Source organism: Rana temporaria, chromosome 3 (genome assembly GCF_905171775.1).
Source record: "Rana temporaria chromosome 3, aRanTem1.1, whole genome shotgun sequence".
Classification (NCBI taxonomy): Eukaryota; Metazoa; Chordata; class Amphibia; order Anura; family Ranidae; genus Rana; species Rana temporaria.
The window spans coordinates 310,513,384-310,536,554 of NC_053491.1; the positions used below are offsets into that span (position 1 = coordinate 310,513,384).

General features: G+C 46.3%; 1 protein-coding gene across 3 annotated transcripts in view; it reads left to right on the top strand.

Moving 5' to 3' along the window:
- The window catches only part of LOC120932444 (A disintegrin and metalloproteinase with thrombospondin motifs 2-like), a 1,658,079-nt gene that overhangs the window by 862,121 nt on the left and 772,787 nt on the right, over positions 1–23,171 (top strand). For all 3 annotated transcript variants that reach the window (XM_040344802.1, XM_040344801.1, XM_040344800.1), the window contains exon 12: positions 10,852–11,027. In XM_040344802.1, coding sequence (XP_040200736.1) covers positions 10,852–11,027 — 176 coding nt within the window. The remainder of the gene's footprint in view (positions 1–10,851; positions 11,028–23,171) is intronic.

Consider the following 23,171-nt stretch of genomic DNA (forward strand, 5'->3'; position numbering starts at 1 on the left):
AGAATACATCCAAATAAATATAGGCTCGGCAGAGTCGGGAGTGGTTTGGGACTCGCTGAAGGCCTATCTTAGGGGCCTGTTGATTCAGAGAGTGGCAAGAGTACAAAGAGAATCTAGAGCATGGGAAGAGGATCTTAGAAGTGAAGTGATGTTAGCTGAACAACGGTATATTGAGGACCCGTCCTTAAATAGGCAAAAAGAATGGCTTGATAAACAGAAGGTCTATAAAATGGCTGCTATGCGAAAGGCAGAGAATCGCCAAATATTCCAGAGACAACCCCAATTTGGGGAGGGGGAAAAAGTGGGACGAGTGCTGTCCCTGCTGGTTCGGGCCAATTCCCCCTCTTCCAATATTGTGGCAATTAGGACCCCAACAGGTGACATTTCAACAGATGGTAGGGAGATAAGACACACGTTTTATGGCTTCTATAGGGGAGGAAATGAAGGTATGGAAGCTTTTTTTCAGGGAGTTCCAGTCCCAACTCTGTCAGAAAACGACAGGGAAATATTGGAATCCCCTATTACACTGGAAGAATTACAGCTCGCAGTGGCGGGAATGTCTAGCCATAAATCACCTGGCCCTGACGGACTTCCAATAGCGCTACAGGGAAATCTTACTTCCAGAACTGCTTCAGATATTAAAAAGTGATTTTTTGGAAGGGCATCTCCCTCCCTCAATGATGGAGGCAACGATTGTTGTAATCCATAAAGAGGGAAAAGATAAACTAGACCCTTCTTCTTATCGCCCAATATCATTGCTCTGCACAGACGCAAAAATTCTTGCCAAAGTCCTGGCAAATCGCCTAAAAGGGTGCATTGAGAGCCTTATCCACTCTGATCAATCAGGGTTCATCCCAAACAGGTCAACCAGCATAAACATCAGAAGGGCCTTCTTAAATATACAGATCCCCACTGACAACGAGGGTCCTAGAGCACTGTTGGCCTTAGACGCTGCTAAGGCTTTTGACAGCATCGAGTGGCCATACCTATGGAAGGTATTGGAAAGCTTCGGATTTGGCCCATCATTTACCAAGTGGGTTAAACTCCTATATAGCGAACCACGAGCAAAAATCAAAATTAATGGCGATTTCTCAGATACATTTAATCTCGAGAGAGGAACGAGACAGAGTTGCCCCCTTTCCCCGCTCCTGTTTGCACTTGCCATGGAGCCTCTCGCTATCAAAACTAGATTAAATAAAGACATACAGGGGTTTAGAAGGGGCTCAGAGGAATTCAGGATATCGCTTTTTGCGGATGATGTCCTGTTCTTCATAGGAGATGTGGATAGTTCGCTGACCACAGTGGTCCAAATGGTTAGGGAGTTTGGAAGGTTTTCGGGATTAGTTGTCAATTGGGATAAGTCGGCCCTACTCCCAATAGATCCATTATGTGACCAGACAATAGCCGAAATGCCCCAGCTAAAAAATCTTAACAAAATTAAAATATTTGGGGTCTGGATTACTAGGGAGGTCAAGGAGTATACCAGCAACAATATAGCTCCACTGTTGTTAAAACTGAAATTAAAAAGACATCTGGAGCCGCCTCCCCCTCTCTGTAGCTGGGAGATGCAACCTGATAAAAATGACCTGGCTTCCCCAGATATTATATGTTCTCCACAACTCTCCAATTTGGGTGAACCAAATATGGTTTAAACGAATAGAAACACTATTCAGGGAGCTAATGTGGAAAGGAGGTCAGGCCAGAATCAGATTGCAGACGATGCAGCTCCCAGTGAAGGAAGAGGGGATGGCGGTCCCACACCCGAGAACATATTTATTGGCGTCCCAGTTACAGCACATAGTGGGTTGTGGCTCTCAAAATCTGGGTAATAACGGCTTTAGATTAATGTTATCAAGGGCCCCACATACAATTCTAATAGAAGCCCTGGAGGCAAACTCATTTTATCATCAATGCCCGACTGTAAAGCTAATTAACAAAGTATGGCAGACCACAAAAGCTTTGCTGGGATATACTGGTGTAACTGAGTTTGCCCCCCTCTGGTATAACAAGAACCTAACAGAACTTAAAGATATAGAAGTTCCTAAAATATGGGAGAACCAGGGGATAACACGGTTACTACACATGTACGAGGGCAACCTTATCAAAACGTTTTCGAAATTGAGAGATGAATTTAACATACCAAATAAAACACTTTTTAATTATTTACATTATAGGCACGCCCTCCAGACCCAGTTTAAGATCCATCCGATGGTCAGGACTCATACCCCTGCGCTTCTTAAAATGATTCAAACTAATATCACAAAAGGTCAAATCTATGTACTATATGATAAATTGGGGGCTAAAGCCATAAGTCAAATCGGGGTCTCCAAGAGCCGAGAAAGATGGGAAAGAGACATTGGGTTGTTAACCTCGGAGCAACGGAACGAAATTCTACATAGAGGGGCATTGGTGTCAATTTCCCCAGCACAGAGATTGTCCCATTTATTTCTACTGCACCGGGTCTATCATACCCCTAAAAAAAATTTGTACTAGGCTGCAGTCAAAGTAACTAATGCCCCAGGTGCAAGGCAACAGGGGATCTTATTCACATGTTCTGGAGATGCCCCAAGCTTTTTAGATATTGGACAGAAGTGATAAACAGGATTAATAAAATCTTCAAGACCTCTTTAGAACCGGAGGCTAGAACTTGCCTGCTAGGAGATATGGAAGATCATAGAATCCCTGCAGGAGCTTTGGAAAGTGTGCTTAGATGCTTATTCCAAGCCCGGAAGCTAATAGCACAGAGATGGCAAGCGCATGCTCCTCCATCTGTTGAGAACTGGGTTGAAACCATCAATGCTTTGATTTGGTGCGAGAGGGTGGCCTTCATTAAACAAGGAAATTATAAAAGATTTAGAAGAGTGTGGGGGCCTTGGTTGAGAGAAATGGGATTTCCCTTGGAGAGATAGCCTCTATATGGGGTTTGTAAACCCCCTCACTTTAGATGCTGCTAAAGTTCTCTAATGACAAGGAGAAATTAAGTTTCCCCTACTCTCTTTTGCTTCTGACCGGCTTGATTCCGTTATATGCCCCTTTCGATTTTTTTTTTTCCTTTTTTGTCTTTTTACTTCCTCTCTATTAACTAACCAAAAGATAACTCAGACGAAGATACCTGCTCCTATGTTTCTATAATATTAACGGGGGGGGGGGGGGGGATGGGGGAGGAGAAGGGAGTGAGGGGGCATGCTAATTTAATGAATCTACACAATGTAAGTTTGTTTATATATATATTAATGTAATTGCACTAGATAATTTATATTACCCGTATGTAACCACACAAAACTATATTTATTTTTAATTATTGGAAAATAATAAAGAGAAATTAAGATAAAAAAAAAAGCTACGTGAAGCTGGTGTTTCTCATATTAGAGGCAGGGTTCTACTCATATTAATACCACAGGCAGGGGATCATTCATCAAGTACTTTCACGTGGTGTACTGTCTGTGTCCTCTGCACAGTGTGCACCTAAAGCTACGTAAAGCTGGTGTTCCCATATTAATTCCTACAGGCAAAGATCTGCTCATATTATTACCACAGGCAGGGATCAGCAGGTATTGTCAGTATTTGTGCAGCAACATCTCCCTGCAGGCCTTAGTATGTCTGGAAGGACAACAAGGAGAGGCAGAGATTCACAAGCCAATAAAAGAGGGCAAGCAGGCTCCGCGTCTAGAGGCAACAGTGCTGCTGGTCATGGACACGGTGCATCCTTATCAGCACGTGGCCGTGGAACACGCTCATTCTTTTTTTCCAGCAGCTGGCCGTGTTGAGCGGCAACATGCCAAAGACTTGGTAGAGAGGATGACCGAGCCATCCTCATCCTCTCTCACCCAGGCTCAGGGTACTTTGTCTGGCAAAGCAGCTGCCAACGCGGCCTCTTCCCTCTACTCAATGGCATCAGTCACTCCTTCCCTAGCCCCACCATGTCCTCCTGAGGAGTCCCCCGAACTGTTTGACCACAGTGTTGGGTACATGCTGCAGAAGGCTCCGATGATGGTACACAGCTAGAGGAAGGCAGTAACGTGAGCCCAGAGAAATGAGGTGCCCAAGAAGGACAGCAATCTGGCAGTCATGTTCCCCCAGCTGCAGCATACTGCCAGGTTTTCTACAGTGATGAGGGAGGGGATGTTGAGGTCACTGACTCCACGTGGGTGCCTGATAGGAGAGAGGAGGAGGAGTAGGCACATCTTCAATGAGGCAGGATGCCCTCCAGGGGCCAGCTTAAGGGCAGCACACCGACTGCATCACAACACAGAGCTCCGAATGTGCAGGGCGCTGCTGTCTCTCAGTGTTATTCCAAAAGTTCTTTGGTTAGGGCATTTTTAAAGATGAGTGCGTGCATCAGATCGCACTGCTGCTATTTGCAACATATGTCTCAAGTGTATCTCACTTGGCCAAAACATCACCCGCTTGGGCACCACATGCTTGACCAGACATATGTCGACCTGCTATGCAGTTCATTGGCAAGCATACCTCAAAGACCCACACCAAAGAACAAAGCGGACCTCTCCTTGCTCCTCATCAGCTGGGATCTCCAACCCCACTATACCCTCTAGAGAGAGAAAATAACCACTCAATAGTCTTCAAAGAACCTTCTCACTGGAACCAAACCATGGGTGCCGGCAATGCAATAGTGATGCAAAAATATGATGGAAACTTGGACAGCCGCACTCCAAAATTGTTTTCTTAATTAAAATCGATCACAAAATGAACATGCCACAGCAAAAAAATTAGAACAAAAGTGAACGTTTCGCACTGTAGCTTCAGTGCTTAGTCATAGCTCGTACACACATCAAATGATTGTTGAAGATATATACTCTTCACCTCCTGGGTCACATGATCAGCGAGATGATGATTGGAGGCCTAGTAAACGAGCAATGAACTGGTAAACTAGTGTATCCTGTGAACCCAGGTGAATCAAGACATGTGATTGAAAAACCTTTTCCACTCCACACACCCATACACTATCTACAAATCTATATGTATTGTTTGTTTGGATATTGTGATAAAACAAGGTGAAAAATGGAAAAATGTGACAATGAATGTGAATTGTATCTTGATATGTTGTGTGGGGTGCCTAATGAATAAAGAGATAAATAAATAAAGTCAAAAAATGTATATGTAACAAATATGCTAGTGTGTAATGAGAAGAAATAATAAAGATCACAAAGAATAGTGATATGGTGATAAATGCTATGCATAATGTGTAATGCGGTGAGGTGTGAATGTATGTATTGTGGTATCCATAAACCACTGTTTATACAGTATGTTTTGTTTGTGAATTGGGTGATGAATATCAAAACAAACCAAAACAAAACAAACAAAAAAATCAATAGTGAGAGCCAAGATGTGAACATCATGCATAGGGTGACTAGAAAACGAGTGTTTTCATGTATGAAAAAAATTGTTAAACAAGATCCCTAATCTCCGGATCGTGTATATTGTAGTGCTAAAAAATGTTAAATATTGTGTGAATAATAATGAAAATACTAATAATAAATGAGAGCGAAGATTAATTAAAATTAATTTACATTTTAATCTTGGTTTCTTGTTTTTTGTTATTATTTTTCACTTTGTTTTTTCATTATTAATTATTATTTGTTTTTAGTTCTTATTCTTCTGACTTATTGTATTCCACTATACCCTCAGTCCTCTCTGAAGCCTGCACTGATAGGACTGAAGATGTAGAATTAGGTGTGTCACAGCCAAGTACTTGTGGGCAATCTACTATCGGTACACCAACGTCAGATTGTACCAGGCAAATTTCCCTTCCCCAGCTGCTGCAGCGCCAAACAAAGTTCTCTCCCAGCCATCCACATGCCCAGCGGTTGAATGCTAGCTTAGCTAAATTGCTAGCACTTCAACTGCTGCCTTTTGAGTTGGTAGATTCTGCCCCCTTTCGTGAGTTTGTGCAATGTGCGGTACCTCAGTGGCAAGTTCCCAAACGCCACTTTTTCTCACGGAAGTCGATTCTGGCTCTCTACCGGCATGTGGAGGGCAATGTCCATGCCTCGCTGGACAGGGAAGTCATTGGTAAGTTGCATATTACCGCTGACTCATGGTCCAGCAGGCATTGACAGGGACGTTGCCTATCTTTTACGGCACATTGGGTGACTCTGCTGGCAGCTGGGAAGGATGCAGGACAAGGTACAGTAGTGTTGGAGGTTGTTCCGCCACCACGCCTCCAAAATGCTACTACTGGTTGTGGTTGTGACACACCTCTCTCCTCCACCCCTCCTCTTCTTCTTCCTCTGTGGCCTCTTCCTGTGCTGATGTGTCCTCGGAACCAGCGGTGTTCTGTAGGTGTTCAAGGGGCTACGCAGGTACGCAGGCAAAGAGATGCCATGTGGTGCTTGAGTTGGTGTGCTTGGGGGACAGGAGCCACACTGGGGCAGAGGTTCTGTCGGCTCTGCAGGGGCAGGCTCAGAGGTGGTTGGCGCCATGCCAACTTAAGCCAGGAATGGTGGTTTGTGACAATGGCACCAACCTCCTCTCTGCCCTAAGACAGGGACAACTGACCCATGTGCCCTGTTTTGCTCATGTCCTTAACTTAACAGCGGTTCTTGGGCAGGTACCCGGGCTTACAGGATGTCCTAAAGCGGGCCAGGAAACTCTGGGCCTGATTCCCAAAAAAGCTGCCTAACTTAACTTTCAGCAGTTAAGTTACACTGACTTAAAATTTCTACCTAAGTGCCTGATCCACAAAGCACTTACCTAGAAATTTCAGGCCGTGTAACTTAAGTGCCTCCATCGCAAGGCGGTCCTCCTCTCCGGGGGGCGTTTAAAATTTAAATGAGGCGCGCTCCCGCGCCGGCCGTACTGCGCATGCGTGTGACGTAATTTTCCCGACGTGCAGCGCGCGAACGTAATTGACGCCGGGCTTTGTGGATTGCGACGGGACACTAAAGTTGCGACAGGTGAAAAAAAATATACGCGCCGGGAAAACAAATAATTATAAAAAAAAATTACAGCGTCGCTCAGCATGCATTCCTGAGAGGGAGAACTCCATGCCAATTTTCAAAGAAAAAAACGGCATTGGGTTCCCCCCCCCAGGAGCATACCAGGCCCTTAGGTCTGGTATGGGTTGTAAGGAGACCCCCCCTATGCCGAAAATTCGATGTAGGGGGTCCCCCTACAATCCATACCAGACCCGTATCCAAAGCACGCTACCCGGCCGGCCAGGAAAGGGAGTGGGGACGAGCGAGCGCCTCCCCCCCCTCCTGAGCCGTGCCAGGCCGCATGCCCTCAACATGGGGGGGTTGGGTGCTCTGGGGCAGGGGGGCGCACTGCGGGCCCCCCCACCCCAGAGCACCCTGTCCCCATGTTGATGAGGACAGGACCTTTTCCCGACAACCCTTGCCGTTGGTTGTCGGGGTCTGCGGGCGGGGGCTTATCGGAATCTGGGAGTCCCCTCAAATAAGGGGGCCCCCAGATACCGGCCCCCCACCCTAAGTGAATGGATATGGGGTACATCGAACCGCCTAATCTGTGACATGCCCACCAGGTGGAACTCTACGTGGGCCATGCTGCAGTGGCTGCACACGCAGCAGAGGGCCATCAATGAGTATCTGTGCCAATATGGCAGCAGGACAGGGTCAGGGGAGCTTGTTTTTTTCCCCCACATCATGGGCCATGATCAGGGATGCATGCACTGTTCTGTCACCATTTGAGGAGGCCACGAGGATGGTGAGCAGTGACAGTGCATACATCAGTGACACTGTCCCTCTTATCCACCTGTTGGAGCACACGCTGTGTGGAATAATGGACAGCCCCCCCCCCCCTTTATCCAGACAGTGTTCCTGCTTGCCCGCCTATCACACAGGAAGAGGACAAGGAGGAGGAGGATTGTGTCAGCATGGTGGTGGAGCCTAGCACTCAGGATCAGCAGCAGTCTTCAAGGGATCAATTATTGTCCCAACAAAAACCCATGGACTTTTACGTGGCTGGGACGAGTTGGCTGTGGATCCTATCGTCCTCAGTGACTCAGAGGACTCCGCACTGACTTCCTCAGAAAACCTACGCTGCATGGCCTCCCTGATCCTGCAAAGCCTGCAGAAGGATCCTTGTATTTGTGCTATCAAGGAGAGGGATCATTACTGGCTGGCAACCCTCCTTGATCCACGTTACAAGTAAGGTTGCAGACCTTTTCTTGCTGGCGCAGAGGGAGCAGAAGATGAAACATCTTCGGGAGGCCTTGCAGAAAGGTCTGTGGAATGCGTTCCCAGAGACTGGGAGGTTACAAAATCCTGGTCCTGGACAATGTGTTGCTGAGGCTTCGGTCAGTCACAGAAGGAGCGATGGAGAAGGTGGCCGTCTGACCGATGCGTTCAGACAATTTTTTAGTCCGCAGTCCCAAGGTATGATCGGTTCCAGCAACCATCGCCAGCGTCTGTTTTACATGGTGCGGGAATACCTAGGGGGAAGATCAGACTTGGACACCTTTCCCACCGAAAATCCTCTGGCTTACTGGGTCTTGAGGATGGATCACTGATGGCTTGTAAGAACATTTTTGGTTCTGGGCACCGCCACCAGTGGCTAAGGCCTAATTTTTCTGCCCCTGTTTAACAGGGGCGTGTAATTACAATTTTTGATGCAATACTTTGCAGCAGGGCTTATTACTGCGCTCCAACTAGAGTTTCTGTGAGGGGTTGCAGTGTTGTGGCACCAACACCAGTGCCTAAGTCCCAATAATGTTTCTGCCCTTGTTCAACAGGGGCATGTTATAACAATTCTTGATCTAATATTTCACAGCAGGGCCCATTCCTGCACCCACCAAGAGTAACTGTGAGGGATTACAGTGTTGTGGCACCAGCGCCAGCACCAAAGGCCCAATTTTTCTACCACTGTTTAACAATGGCATGTAATTACAATTCTTGATAAAATAGTTCACAGCAGGGCGTTCCAGCGCACACCAAGACTAACTGTGACAGTGCTGTGGCAACACCAACACCTAGGGCCCAAATTTCTGCAGAGTATATAGGGCAGGCCCCTACTTTCAAACATCCAACTTACAAATGACTCCTACTTGCAAACAGGAGACAACAGGAAGTGAGAGGAAATCTACCCCTAGGAAGGGAAATTCTCTTCTGTAAGAGGTGTAACCTGTCCACTGATGCTTTATCACCAATCCTTGTTTCACAAAAACAATTTTTTTTTCAAAAAATCATTTGTCATTGGGACAGAAATTGAGATGCAATCTTCTGAACAGATGCGCACAGACAGCAAAACAAATGTTACAGGGGTGATAACCCTTCTCTATGTTTTCCGAACAGCTTAAAAATAGATTTTTTTGGCTGGAGCTACACTTTAAAAAAGTACCAGTTCAAAATTACAAACAGATTCTACTTAACAACAAACCTACAGTCCCTGTCTTGTTTGCACCACCTGTATACTGCTGTTCAAAGTATATAGGGCCAAAGGGGCTGGTATTGACCTGGGGGGAGGGGGGAAACCCATGCTATTTTTCTCAATGATTTTAATCCATATTGCAGGGACCAGACATTACATTAAAGCCGCAAGCAGTTTTAAATTAATTTTTTCTTATAGTAATGTCATTTTGTGCAGGGACAGTTCTAAACACGTGCCACTTCACAGGCATGCTATAGACACCCAGGATGTACAATATTTAAAGGAATAAAAAAAATATCATTATTAAAAGCATCATTAAAATCACTGCTCCCGAAAAAACAACCGTTTTTAAAACTTTTTTTTTCCATTGATACATGTTCCCTGAGGCAAGACCCGGGTCCTCAAACACGTTTTACGACAATAACTTGCATATTGGCCTTTAAAAGTAGCACTTTTGAATTAGAACGTTTGAGTCCCATAGACTTCAATGGGGTTCTAAAGTTTGCCCGAACGTTCAAAGGTTCTGGTGCGAACCGAACAGGGGGTGTCCGGCTCATCCCTATACAGGAGGCATCTTGAAGCAGTCATTACCAACAAGGGGCCAGGTCCTCAGAGCGAGTACGCCTGCGTATCTACTGATACGTCGGCGTACTTTCAAATTACCCGCGTCGTATCTTTAGTTTGAATCCTCAAACCAAGATACGACGGCATCTGGGTTAGATCCGACAGGCGTACGGCTTTGTACGCCTTCGGATCTAAGATGCAATACTTCGGCGTCCGCTGGGTGGCGTTCACGTCGTTTTCCGCGTCGGGTATGCAAATTGGCTATTTCCGACGATCCACGAACGTACGAGCGGCCGGCGCATTCCTTTATGTCGTCTCTAGATGGCTTTTTCCAGCGTATAGTTAAAGCTGGTATTTTGCGGCGTATAGTTAGACTTGCCATGTTAAGTATGGCCGTCGTTCCCGCGTCAAAATTTGAATTTTTAATTTTTTTTGCGCAAGTCTCCGTGAATCGGAATGTACGTAAGTCCCGTCTAAGTTAAAAAAAATGACGTCCTAGCAACGTCATTTAGCGCAATGCACGCCGGGAAATTTCGGGACAGTGCATGCGCAGTTCATTTGGCGCGGGGACACGCTTCATTTAAATGAAACCTGCCCCCTAATCGCCGATTTGAATTCCGCCGCCAGAGATGCACTACGCCGCCGTTACTTACGGCGCAAATTCTTTGAGGATTCAAAGCAACCAAAAGTAAGTTACAGCGGCGTAGCGTATCTCACATACGCTGCGCCGATCTATTTCTATGTGGATCTGGTCCAAAGGATTTTGTACCAAGTATTAAATAAATTTCAGTTAGCGTGTTCAATACTTTTTTCCTGTGTCATTCCATTTTATTACACATAACTTTATTTGTGAACTTAGCATATTTGTTTTTGAAAGCTGAAATGCTTTGGTCAGTCAAAATTAAGACACTCAAACTAACTATTATACTGTTTTGCATTTAGCCCAGCTAATGGAGGTCGTTCATGCGTAGGGCCAAGCTATCAGCTAGAGCTTTGCAACACTGAAAATTGTGACAAAGATTTTGAGGATTTCAGAGAAGAACAGTGTAAACAATGGGATCCATTCTTTGAATACCAAAATGCTAAACACCACTGGATTCCATATGAGCATCCCGATGGTAAGCTTGAGATTTATAAATATGGTACAGCTCTTGTTAACTATATCAGCATTATTGAGTGTACAAATTTACTCGTATTCCATTACTTTTACTGCATGTGTATATATACTTATACTGTACATTTCCACTGCAGGGTCAGTGCTAAAAAAAATGGAGATGGGCTTTAATGTCATGAGTCTTAATATATGCAGCAACACTGACTGATCCATTTACTTTCTAAGATCCCCACTTCACACTGATGTAAAAGTAAAACATTTTTAATTTAACATATTTCCACAGATGGATAGTAAGGTGTCAGCTCTCCAATCTCCATTATTTCCTCTGGTCTAGGGACTATGCAGGTGTAGGCTCAGAAGTCCACCCATGCTTCATGTATACCTCTCCAAAGCAAACCATCAGCAGCACACCAACAACGTCAATAGACAACAAAAGCTTTATTCAAACAAGCCTTACACAATATGGGCCAGATCCACATAGCGAGTATGCCGGCGTATCTACTGATACACTGGCTTACTTTTAAATTACCCGCGTCGTATCTTTAGTTTGAATCCTCAAACCAAGATACAACGGCTTCTGGGTTCGATCCGACAGGCGTACGGCTTCGTACGCCTTCGGATCGTAGGTGCAATACTTTGGCGCCCGCTGGGTAGAGTTTGCGTCGTTTTCCGCGTCGGGTATGCAAATTAGCTTTTTCTGACCATCCACGAACGTACGCGCGCCCGTCGCATTCTCTTACGTCGTCTATAGTCTGCTTTTTCCGGCGTATAGTTAAAGCTGCTATTTTGCGGCGTATAGATAGACTTGCCATGTTAAAGTATGGCCGTCGTTCCCGCGTCGAAATTTGAATTTTTTTTGCGTAAGTCATCCGTGAATAGGAATGGACGTAAGTCACGTCTAAGTTAAAAAAATGACGTTGTTGCAACGTCATTTCGCGCAAAGCACGGCGGGAAATTTCAAAACGCAGCATGCGCAGTACAATCGGTGCGGGGACGCGCTTCATTTAAATGAATCACGCCCCCTACCCGTCGATTTGAATTCCGCCGCCAGAAATACACTAGGCCGCCATAACTTACGGCGCAAAATCTTCCTGGATTTGACTTAAAGCCAGGTAAGATACGGCGGCGTAGCGTATCTCTGATAAGCTGCGCCTATCCAATTCTATGTGGATCTGGCCCTATGCTTTTATATCTGCCTGACATTCTTTCATCTGTTTACCCATCCTTATGTTCACTATGACACATTTTACTCCTACGGGCTTAGTCATAGATTACAACTAAGCCTATAAGGGTAAATTGTGTCAGGGTTGGTAATTTTTGGGTGGGTACAGTAGCATGTTTGTGCAAAGGTTATTTGAATAAAATGTTTATGGCCAGTGAATTTACTGGTGTGCAGCTGATGGTTTGCTTTGGAGAAAATGGCATGGATGTTTAAAGTTACCGGTAATCACTGAAGAAAAAAGTTTGCAAGTAACTGGTGATATATCCAAATCTCAGGGTTCTGATCCGAAACTGCTCTGACACTTCCTGGAAGTGTTCAAGCTTGCATACTCCTTTCTACTTCCTACACATACCTATTCTCTAATTCACTATGATGGTCTTCCTCACTAGTAAGAATATGTTGGAGGCAGGAGGAACAGACAAGCTTAGGCATACCCAGGGAGTATCAGTCATTTTAAAGATGAGAATGACTTGGAATTTGGGCCTAGAAGAGAGAAAATCAAACTGTTTGTGGGCGGGCACTACTCTGTAATGCAGGTTTGGACCTAGTTGGTATTGGATACTGACCGCTAGGGAGGGAGCCAGACAATGACCCCCTCTCTACCTTACCGAGTATCATGCAAATGGTTGCTTGTTCCTTCACTTGGTTACCCATAGCAACTACAGGTAACCCTTTTGTAACAATGTTTTTCAGACACGCCAGAACCAACATGCACCCCTTTGAAAAACTCCAAACATGGCTTTGAACAGTAACTTTACCAAACAAGTGTGGCATAACAGTTCAATATGAACAACACCCTTCCCCTAACCCTAAGTATAGTAGTGTCTGCCCAGGCATACCTCTGTGAGGTGAAAGTCCAATATGGCATTGTCATTGGCTTGGATGTCTCCGAAAGTCCCAGTGTCTTCAGCAGACTTCAAGGCACAGCTGACCCATTGCCACAAGCAGAACAGAACAAACCAGTTCAACTAGGAAGCCCCTGCACCTCAGCCTTCTCCTTTTTTATAACACAGGTGGGTTGGCAAGGACCAAAACGCCCAGAAATTGGGCTTACAAAAACTGACTCTTTCCCCAGCCTGGGCTAGCCATGAATATGGTAGAACACATTTCAACTTGCCAACGTCCTGTGCCTGCACTTTATACTTGCTAGCTAACAGTCCACTTTATATCTGAAGAACAGGACACAGGGTTTGTATTCATAGACCATGGATTATAGGCAGGCTACCGTCAGGTGATTTTGACACTGGCAATTTTTTTATAGCTGACCCTGTTCCATTCTTATGTAACCCCCACCCACTCTGTGAGATGCATGTTTTTACTAGTGTCCTTAGGGGATACACCTCTCCTCATCTTTTGGAGTAGTTTGTTTTCTTTATAACCATTCCTTTTTTCTTCTGCCACTTCTAACAAGATCTGACTGCTTATTGCCCTGGACTATCCAGTAGTTTCCAATTTGGTACCCCTCTCTTATACCGTGACGACCATACACAGACACCACTGTTGGGGGCTGGTCTGTAATCTTTACTTCAGGCACTGGATCCTGTGTCAGGCCTCGTACACACGGCCGAGGAACTCGACGTGCCAAACACATCGAGTTCCTCGGCGAGTTCAGGGATGAAGCCGCCGAGGAGCTCGGCGGGCCGCCTTCTCCCATAGAACAACGAGTAAATAGTGAACATGTTCTCTATTTTCTCGACGAGTTCCTCGGCGGCTCCATCGGGCCAAAAGTGTACAGACGACAGAGTTTCTCGGCAGAATCCGGCTCTGACCGAGTTTCTCGCTGAATTCTGCCGAGAAACTCTGTCGTGTGTACGAGGCCTTAGGTGCTCACATTTGCAAAAAGGCCATCTCTATGGTTCCCAGGCCCTGAAGACTCCTTCACTGGTAAGTCCACCATGACAGGTGAAGCCTGGGTCCCCTTATGTGCTCAGCAACATGGATAAGATTAGACAGCATTTTGTGACTGGTTTCTGGCTATTAGATAAACAACACATAATGTGTGTTTATCTTTGTAACTGTCTCTAATGTTTTGGTGCAATAAGTAATATCTATTTTAATTTCAACATTTTACTGTTGGCTTTTTTTATTTTTCCTCTCATCCAGACTTAGATTGAGGACATAGTTGTGACATGCCTCCCGGCTGATGCAATTCTTTCCCCATATCTGCAGAAAATGGACAGCACATTTACTGTACCTTCTGCTATAGAGACACAGCTACAAGAATGCGATCTGCAAGCTTCTTTCAGGATACACAAAACCTAATTTTTTCATTTCATTTTTCATTCATTCTGTGGAAGATCACAAGTGTTAGAGAGCTGGCAAAAGGGTTGACATGCTCACACTCTGTCAACAGCAGGGAAACTCAGAACATATTATGACCACAACTTCCCTCCTGGCTCTAGCTCCCTCTTTCTCTGTCACTATATCCAAATTTTTTAAAGCCAAGTTCCCCTTTGCAGGTAGAAAAGGTTTTAGGGTGAAACACGTAACATGTTCCAGCATCTGCAGCCCCTCCTCCCACCCGCCCCACTACTCCCTGTGACAGGGATCTTCTCCCCCACCCAGTCACAATTTGAAAGTAGCATGGCCATACAGGACGCCATCCACATGGCCGCGTCTTTCATTCACAGTTTTCTATGATTGAATGCCTACAAGTACTGCCTGCCATTGTGGCTGACAGCTTATAGTTCTCAAGGAGCTGCAAGGGTGCTGGGCGAGTGCTCTTAGACCATTGAGCTTACTGCTCTCATGCAACTGCCTGGCCTATATCAGGTACGAGCAGACAGTTATACTGCAGGAGCCTGAGATTGCACTTAAAATCTGCTAATCACAGGTGTAATACTATGCAGGCTCCATAGAAAAAAATCCAAATTTTTCTACCTCTGCTTGCAAACTTTTTTTTTTAAATAGGTGAACTTATTCTTTAATAAAATGTTTGGCACATCTTTAGCTTCCAAAGGCTAATATTGCTATGCTGCCTTACTCTCCCTGACTCTATTCATGAATCAGAGATGGAACCTCCAAACCTGTTTAAGGATGAAATGGAAGTAAGCAATGGAGATGCAGATATTGCAGTGGCCCCTGCAATACGCTGTATATAAAATAATTTTGTATGCAATATATTCTCTGCATTTCTACGGCTTCATTGATGCACTGATTGACACGGTGTGAACCAGTGTTTGACTAGCAGCACCTGATTTTCCAAAGTCGAAACAAGCCTCAATCAGAGGCCAAGATCCACTCCCCCACCAAAAAAATAAATAAAAAATGATACGCTCATATGCATAATTACTAAACTGCATGTTTAAGCAAGTTCTTTCTAAATCCGGCGATTAATCGCGGCAAAAGCTCCCAGGATACATTGCGGCATCGAGGAAGTGACGGAATACCCGCACACTACCCGATGAATCCATATACAGGAAGCGGCCAGTAACATAAAGGATTACTAAGGTTCGCCTGCCCCTGACAGTGACTCGAGCTGGGCATCGCCGCTTAGTGAAGGTTTGGCTCGGGTGGCTCGGCTCCTCTAGTCCTGCAAAGGGAACTGCGTTCCTGCTGTGAAAAAAGTGCAGGGACGCCGTTCCCATGTGTTCCCGCAGGACTTGTGCCCTGGCCTCAATAGATAAAATAGGCTGGCAAATAAAAAAAAAAGGATAATTATTTATCCTAAGTTCTTTGGTAACATTTATCTGATGGTAAAGTAATTTAAGAAAAAAATTGACTGTTCCAGTATTAGGTCCTGTCAAGTCTTCAATAAACATCTTACAGTTCCCATTGAGGACGTTTCCTCTTTAACCACTTGCTTACTGGGCACATATACCCCCCTCCTGCCCAGGTGAAATTTCAGCTTCCGGTACTGCGTTTTTTTAACTGACAATTGCGCAGTCGTGTGACGTGGCTCCCAAACAAAATTGACATACTTTTTTCCCCACAAGTAGAGCTTACTTTTGATGGTATTTGATCACCTTTTTTGTGCTATAAACAAATTTTGAAAAAAAAATCAATATGTTTTACTTGTTGCTATAATAAATAGCCCAATTAAAAAAAAAAAAAAATTCTCAGTCTAGGCCGATACGTATTCTTCTACATATTTTTGGTAAAAAAGAAAAAAAAATCGCAATAAGCGACTGGTTTGCGCAAAATTTATAGGGCCAAATCCACAGCCAGCGGCGCAAATTAAGTGTCTGTAAACTTATGTCATTTAAGTTATGGCGCCCTAAGTTGGTGTCATAAGTGCCGTATCCACAGCGCATTTGTGCACAAAATTGCGCCAGCCGTAACTTAAATTCTGAGGCGTAAGGCGGGGTTATGGCAAGTGGGAAGGAAGTGGGCGTGCTTCATTGTAATGAGCCGTGACCCCATGCAAATGAAGGGCCGGCCGTACTGCGCATGCGCGCACAAATCTGCTTGTGCAGAACTTTGCTGGGCGCAATCAGTGAGATAGGTAAAAGGCCAAGTGTACTTAGTTTGAGGATCGCCCTGTGCTTAAATAGCCCCAGTCAAACACACTTCCCTTGCAAAAGTATTTCCCTGTGTTCCCTTCCATGAGTAATTTGCTTCTGCTCTTAGTTTGTCAGTGTTTGTTGGTAAGTTGTGTGTGATAGAGAAGTGTTGGAGGAGTAGTAGATAGTAGTTGTTGTTTGTTTCTGATAAGTGTATTTTTTGTTTGATTGTTTCTGCTAAGAGTTTTTTTTTTATTTTTTTCTGCTTGGATTTTGTGTTTGTTTTTGTGTGTGTTTGTTTTTGACTTTGTAGTAGCTGTCTGCTTGTGTGTGTATTTTTGTGTGTTTGTTGTGTGTGTATTTTTGTGTGTTGTCCTGTTTGTTTTCTTGTTGCTGGGTGGTGTCTGTGATGGCCCCCAAACGCAGGAAGCTGAATTTTTCGCATGTTGAAAAGCAAATCCTTGCCAGGTATATCATCCAATATGGAAGATATTTACATGGGCCTGATAGCCGGAACACCTCCCTGGCCCAAAGGAAGAGGATCTATGCCAAAATTACAGATCACATAAATGCGGCCGGGTGGGGGAGACGAGGACCCCCGCTGGCAATCAATCAATGATCTGAGGAGCATGGTCCGCAATAAGGTGGCCAAGCTCACTGCGCATAGGAGGGGCACTGGAGGAGGGGGACCATGCCCCATCCGGCTGACTGAGGAGGAATGGGCAGTGGCCCGGTGTTTCGAGCCAGAGCAGGTGGTGGGCCTGCCTGGTTATCAGTCTGATGTTCCTGTGAGGCCAGGTAAGGTTTTTGTTTTTCTATTTGGTGATTAGCATGTGTGGGTGGGGGAAGGGAAGATGTGCCAAGTGTGTGGATCCTCAAACCTGTGATTGTTTGGTGTCCTCCACAGATGACCAGGAGATTGCTGGCCCATCAGGCCAGGCTGCTGCACCACCCCAAAGACAGGAGGCTGCTGAGGAGTCCCCAGGGGAGGGGAGTGGCCAAACCTCCCCTCATGAGGAGGCTGAGGGGGAGGAGGATGAGGGAGAGGAGGATGAGGGGGAGGAGGAAGAAGATCTCCAGATTGGCCGGGAAATACTTATTGCCACTGATCTCATGACATTTGAGGATACCCTTGAGGCTACCCTTGAGGCTCCCCCAGAGGCTACCCCAGAGGCTGGCACCAGTCAGGCCACCATCAGGGGTAGCCCCTCCCACTCCTCCCCCAACATGCCGCAACCCACAAGGGTCACTCTATCCCCTTCTCCCAGGCCACAAGCCTCAGGGGCAGGCAGGATGGCGACCCGTCTGAGCGTCTGCCGGCCAGTCTGCTGAGGGACAATGCCCAGCAGACCCGCAGTCTGGGTGACATCAAAAAAACTATGGCCAAGATGGAGCACAGCCTGGATGTAATGAGGGAGTCACTCAGTGATGTGGCCACCAATTCATTGGGGGTCATCACCTGTTTGTGGTCCCTGCATACCGCCACAACAGGCGTGGCCCAGAAGGTGACTGCCCTCACCCGGGCTGTGCAGGACAACACCCGGGCTGGCCAGGCCAATACGGCTGCCATCACTGTCTGTCTGAACAGGATAGCAGTGGCCTTGGAGGGCAGGCCAGCCGGAGGTCAGACACAAGGGGAGGCTCCTCCCTCCCCTGCTCCCCCCCATGAAGATACTCCCTCCCCTGCTCACACCCCCCCCCCATGAAGATACTCCCTCCCCTGCTCACACCCCCCCCATGAAGATACTCCCTCCCCTTCTCACACCCCCCCCGTGAAGATCCTCCAGTTGTCCGTGCCTGTGGCCGTGCCCCTGCCCGTGGGCAGCCCAGACGGAGCACTCGCCGCCGGAATTAAATTGCAGGGGTACTTTTTTTTTTTATGATTTTGTTTATTATACTGTACTTATGATTTGGTTTATGTGTGTGAATGATGTGTGAATGTGGGGGGGTGGCATTCCTGACAAAATAAGGGTGTCACCCTCAGTGTTGGTGGAGAAGGGATCCCCAGGACCAGGGAGAAGTGATCCCAGGTTCCTGAATGGTGTATGAATGCACAGTGACATAATTGGAGCCGTGGTGTGGCGTTACTGCTCCCAAGTACCAAAGGGGGGGGGGTAGTTGGATCTAATCCAATTCGATGTGCATGTGATGTGTCTGTGCTAGGGACCACAGTGGTGTGCATTCATGCATTCTCATTGTGACATAATTCATGTGCGTTTCCAGAGAAAAAAAACATTCTCAATGTGACATTATTCATGTGCGTTTACTGTGCAAAGCAACATTCTCATTGTGACATTATTCATGTGCGTTTCCAGTGAAAACAAATATTATCATTGTGACATTATTCATGTGCGTTTACTGTGAAAAGATGCATTCTGCGAGGCGTCTCCTGGCTACTGTGCCCTCAGTAGACCGGGTAGAGTGGGTTAGGGGGGGATTGCCTGGGTGGGGCAAGCACGTAAGTTAATCTCCAGTCCCCTTCTCATGGCAAAGTTGTGAAGAATACAACAAGCACCGATTAGTTGGCACACAAAGTCTGGGGAATACAACAATGTACCCCCAGTCTTGTCCAGGCATCTGAAGCGGGACTTCAGCAGCCCAAATGTGCGCTCCACAACTGCCCGGGTGCGAATATGAGCCTCGTTGTAGCGTTGCTCTCCTGGGGTTTGGGGGTTCCTGAATGGGGTCATCAGATGTGGTCCCAGGGCATATCCAGAGTCACCTGGAAGGGAAAAGACAGGAGGATATTAGTCATGCATGTGCCCCTTGTGATGTCTGCATCATGGAGGGGGGGACATACCTGACACCCATGTCACTCACCAATCAGCCAGCTGTCTCCATACACGTTCAGCTCCAAATCTCGAGATATGTTGGTCTGCCGAAATATATAGCTGTCATGGCACGAACCAGGAAATTTGGCACAGACATGCCAGATGAGGCCATGGGCATCTACAATCACCTGGACATTTATGGAATGCCAGTTTTTGCGATTCCGGAACAGGTGCTCTGTCTCATGTGGCTGTAGTGCCACATGGGTACAGTCAATGGCCCCGATGGTCCGTGGGAACCCAGCAATGTGATAAAAGTCCGCCATGGTCTTCAATCGCTGGTCCTCCTGGGTGGGCTTTTGAAATTGATTGCCCATGCGTCTTAGTATTGCAGGGACTACTTGATGGACACACCTGCTCATTGAGGACTGTACCATCCCAGCCAGACCTCCACATGTTCTTTGGAAAGACCCAGTGGCAAGAAAATGCAGGGTTGCCATTTCTTTGATGTGAGGTGGCAGGGCATGGGATCATTGGGTTGGGGTGGTGAGATCATCCTGCAGGATTCTGGTTAATTCCAGGATGGCTTCCTGGTTAAAGCGGAAGTTGCCATAGACCTCAGAAGCAGTCATGCCAAAGAGATCTTGGCATGGGCGGTATACCCTCTCATGTGTCCTCCTCCTCCTCCTCTGTGCCCTCCTCCTTCTTTGCGCCTGTAAAGTAGCGAGTGCCGTTATAATAATGGATGGGCCGGGCATTTTGGCAGTCAGATTGAAGTCCAGCAAAGATGTGTTGTCAGCTCTTCCTCAATGGTGTTGCTTCAGCAGACCTTTACAGGGCAGGTGTAAAATTAGGGCTGCTTTTATAAAGTCTAATTTTGCTCCAGGAAACTAACAGGTGCGCACAGGGCGTAATCTACGGCGCACAGGGCGTAATCTACGGCGCACACACTTAATTTTGTGGATCGCCCTATCTCCCTCATTTGCATCTTTGCCTATCAAAAAAGCGGCGTGACTAGCGTAATTTGCGTCAGAGAATGCGCCGGTGTAATTATTTTAGGTAGGACGGAAAAAACGGATTTTTCGTTTTGAGGATCGGGCGCAAAGATACGTGCGGTGTAAAATTAGAAATCTCGAGTTAAGTCGGCGCATCTGCTTTGTGGATTTGGCCCATAGTGCCTACAAAATAGGGGACAGAATTATTATTATTTTATTTTTATTTTTATTGTTTTACTAGTAGTAGCGGCGATATGCGATTTTTATTGGGACTGCGACATTATGGCGGACACATTGGAAACTGTTGACACATTTTTGTCACCATTCACATTTATAAATATGCACTAATTACTGTATAAATGTGACTGGCAGGGAAGGGATTAACACTAGGGGGTGAGGAAGGGGTTAAATGTGTACCCTGCATAGTGTTTCTAACTGTGGGGGAAGGGGACTGACTGGGGGAGGTGACCGATCTGTGTCCCTATGTTCAAGGGACACAGATCGGTCTCCTCTTTCCCTGACAGGACGTGGATCTGTGTGTTTACACATACAGATCCACGTCCTTGTCTGTGTAACCGGCGATCGCGGGTGACTGGTGGACATCGCGGCCGACAGGCACGCGCATCGGCATCTCAGTGATGCGGCGGGCACGCCGTCGCCAGTGGCTGGAGGCCGCATCCACACTACGACTTTGTACGTACAGGAAGTGGTTAAAGGATTCTGTTGATAAGCATTTTAAAGCACTTTGACGGGCCCTCTTTGCCCTTGAGTATCTAGCCCTGCAGCTGTCAATTGTTGTCATGTGTATTTGCCAATCTATTACTAACTGGACAAGACAAATAAACAAAAAAGTCTTCAATGACCCATTTCCTTAGAAGAATTACAGCTGATGGCTTAGTCTTCTGTGTTGAAACTCTAGAGCCCATGTGTCAAACAAAAGGCCCACATTTTGAATCTGGCCCATCAGGCCATTTCATTTGGCCCTCATATCTCTCCTGCAACTGCAGCACCCCCTTCGCCTTTGCTCCCACCTTGTCTCAGCAGTCAACAGCAGGGAGGAGGACAAAACTTATCCACCAAATCCTGTGCTTCTCCATGCAGCTGCTGAGAGGCTAATGTCTATCCCCCAATGTTGGCAGCAAAGAGGATGACAGAACTCCTCCTACATATCTTGTGGTTCTCTGTGCAGTCACAGCAACCCCTCATCTCTGCCTCCTCTAGTCTCACCATTTAACTGCCGGAGCTCAGCTTGCTCTGGTCCCCCTCCAGACCCTGAACGTTCTTCCCCTCTTGTTCCAGGCAGCAGCAAAAGTTAAGCACTGTAATGCAAGGAACTCTCATCATCTGATGTAAGGGGGGGGGGGGGGGGGGGTGCTTTGGACATCTGTTTGTTATGAGAATAATACAATTCTATGCCAGTTGAAAAGAAGGGTTGCCCACTGCTGGTATCAGCAGAGGCAATTATTTAATATGATAGAGTAGATATATAGGCTTACAGATACAACCAGAGCTTTGAGGAAACCCTAATGCTGATGAGGCTCTTGATGAAATTTAATTTGACACCCCTGCACTAGAAAATATATGTTTCCAAGTCTCTTTATTGTCTTATAAATCTGGGCATATGTGCAGAATTGTGTGGTTAAAAACCTGGGCCCGGATTCTCAGAGGACTTACGACGGCGTAGCGCCATGTACGCCGTTGTAAGTCTGAATCCGAGCCATCGTATCTATGCGCCTGATTCTTAGAATCAGTTACGCATAGATTTCTATTACATCCGACCGGCGTAAGCTAGGGGCGTGTAAGCTGATTTACGTGTCTTAATATGTAAATTAGCTAGATACGCAAATTCCCAAACGTACGCGCGGCCGACGCAGAAAAAATATGCCGTTTACGTTAGGCTTTTCCCGGCTTAATGTTGCCCCTGCTATATCAGGCATAACTGTGGCGTACCAATGTTAAGTATGGCCGTCGTTCCCGCGTCGAAATTCGAAAAAGTTACGTCGTTTGCGTAAGTCGTCCGTGAATGGGGCTGGACATCATTTACGTTCACGTCAAAACCAATGACGTCCTTGTGGCGTACTTTGGAGCAATGCACACTGGAAAATTCCACGGACGGCGCATGCACCGTTCGGGAAAAACGTCAATCACGTCGGGTCACAGTACATTTACATAAAACACGCCCCCCTGATCCAAATTTGAGTTAGGCGGGCTTACACCAGCCGATTTACGCTATGCCGCCGCAACTTACGGAGCAAGTGCTTTGAGAATACAGCACTTGCCCGTCTAAGTTGTGGAGGCGTAGCGTAAAGCGGATACGTTACGCCCGCACAAAATTACGCCGCTGGACGAGAATCTGGCCCCTGGTCTGCATAACCTGCTTGTAAAAGGTGCATTGTATCATTCCTTTTGACAGTGAACACCTATTTGAGGAATCCCTTGATAAATTCATCAATGATGTCACTGGGGGGAAAGGTGTTCTGTCCCACAGGAAAAAGTCTCCTACTACTGCTACTACTACTATAGTAAAATTGGTCTTCTCTCTCTCACCAGGCATCAACTTCAAAACCAATGCTTAATACTTCTGTTTGTCACAAGCCCTGGACCCCTAAGTCCATAAATCATGCCCAGGAACAATGGCATTTGTGTCAGCCTTGATCTGAGACATCCTGACCTTTTGGGTTCTCTGCTATCCACACCTTACTCGAGCGAGAAAATGTATGT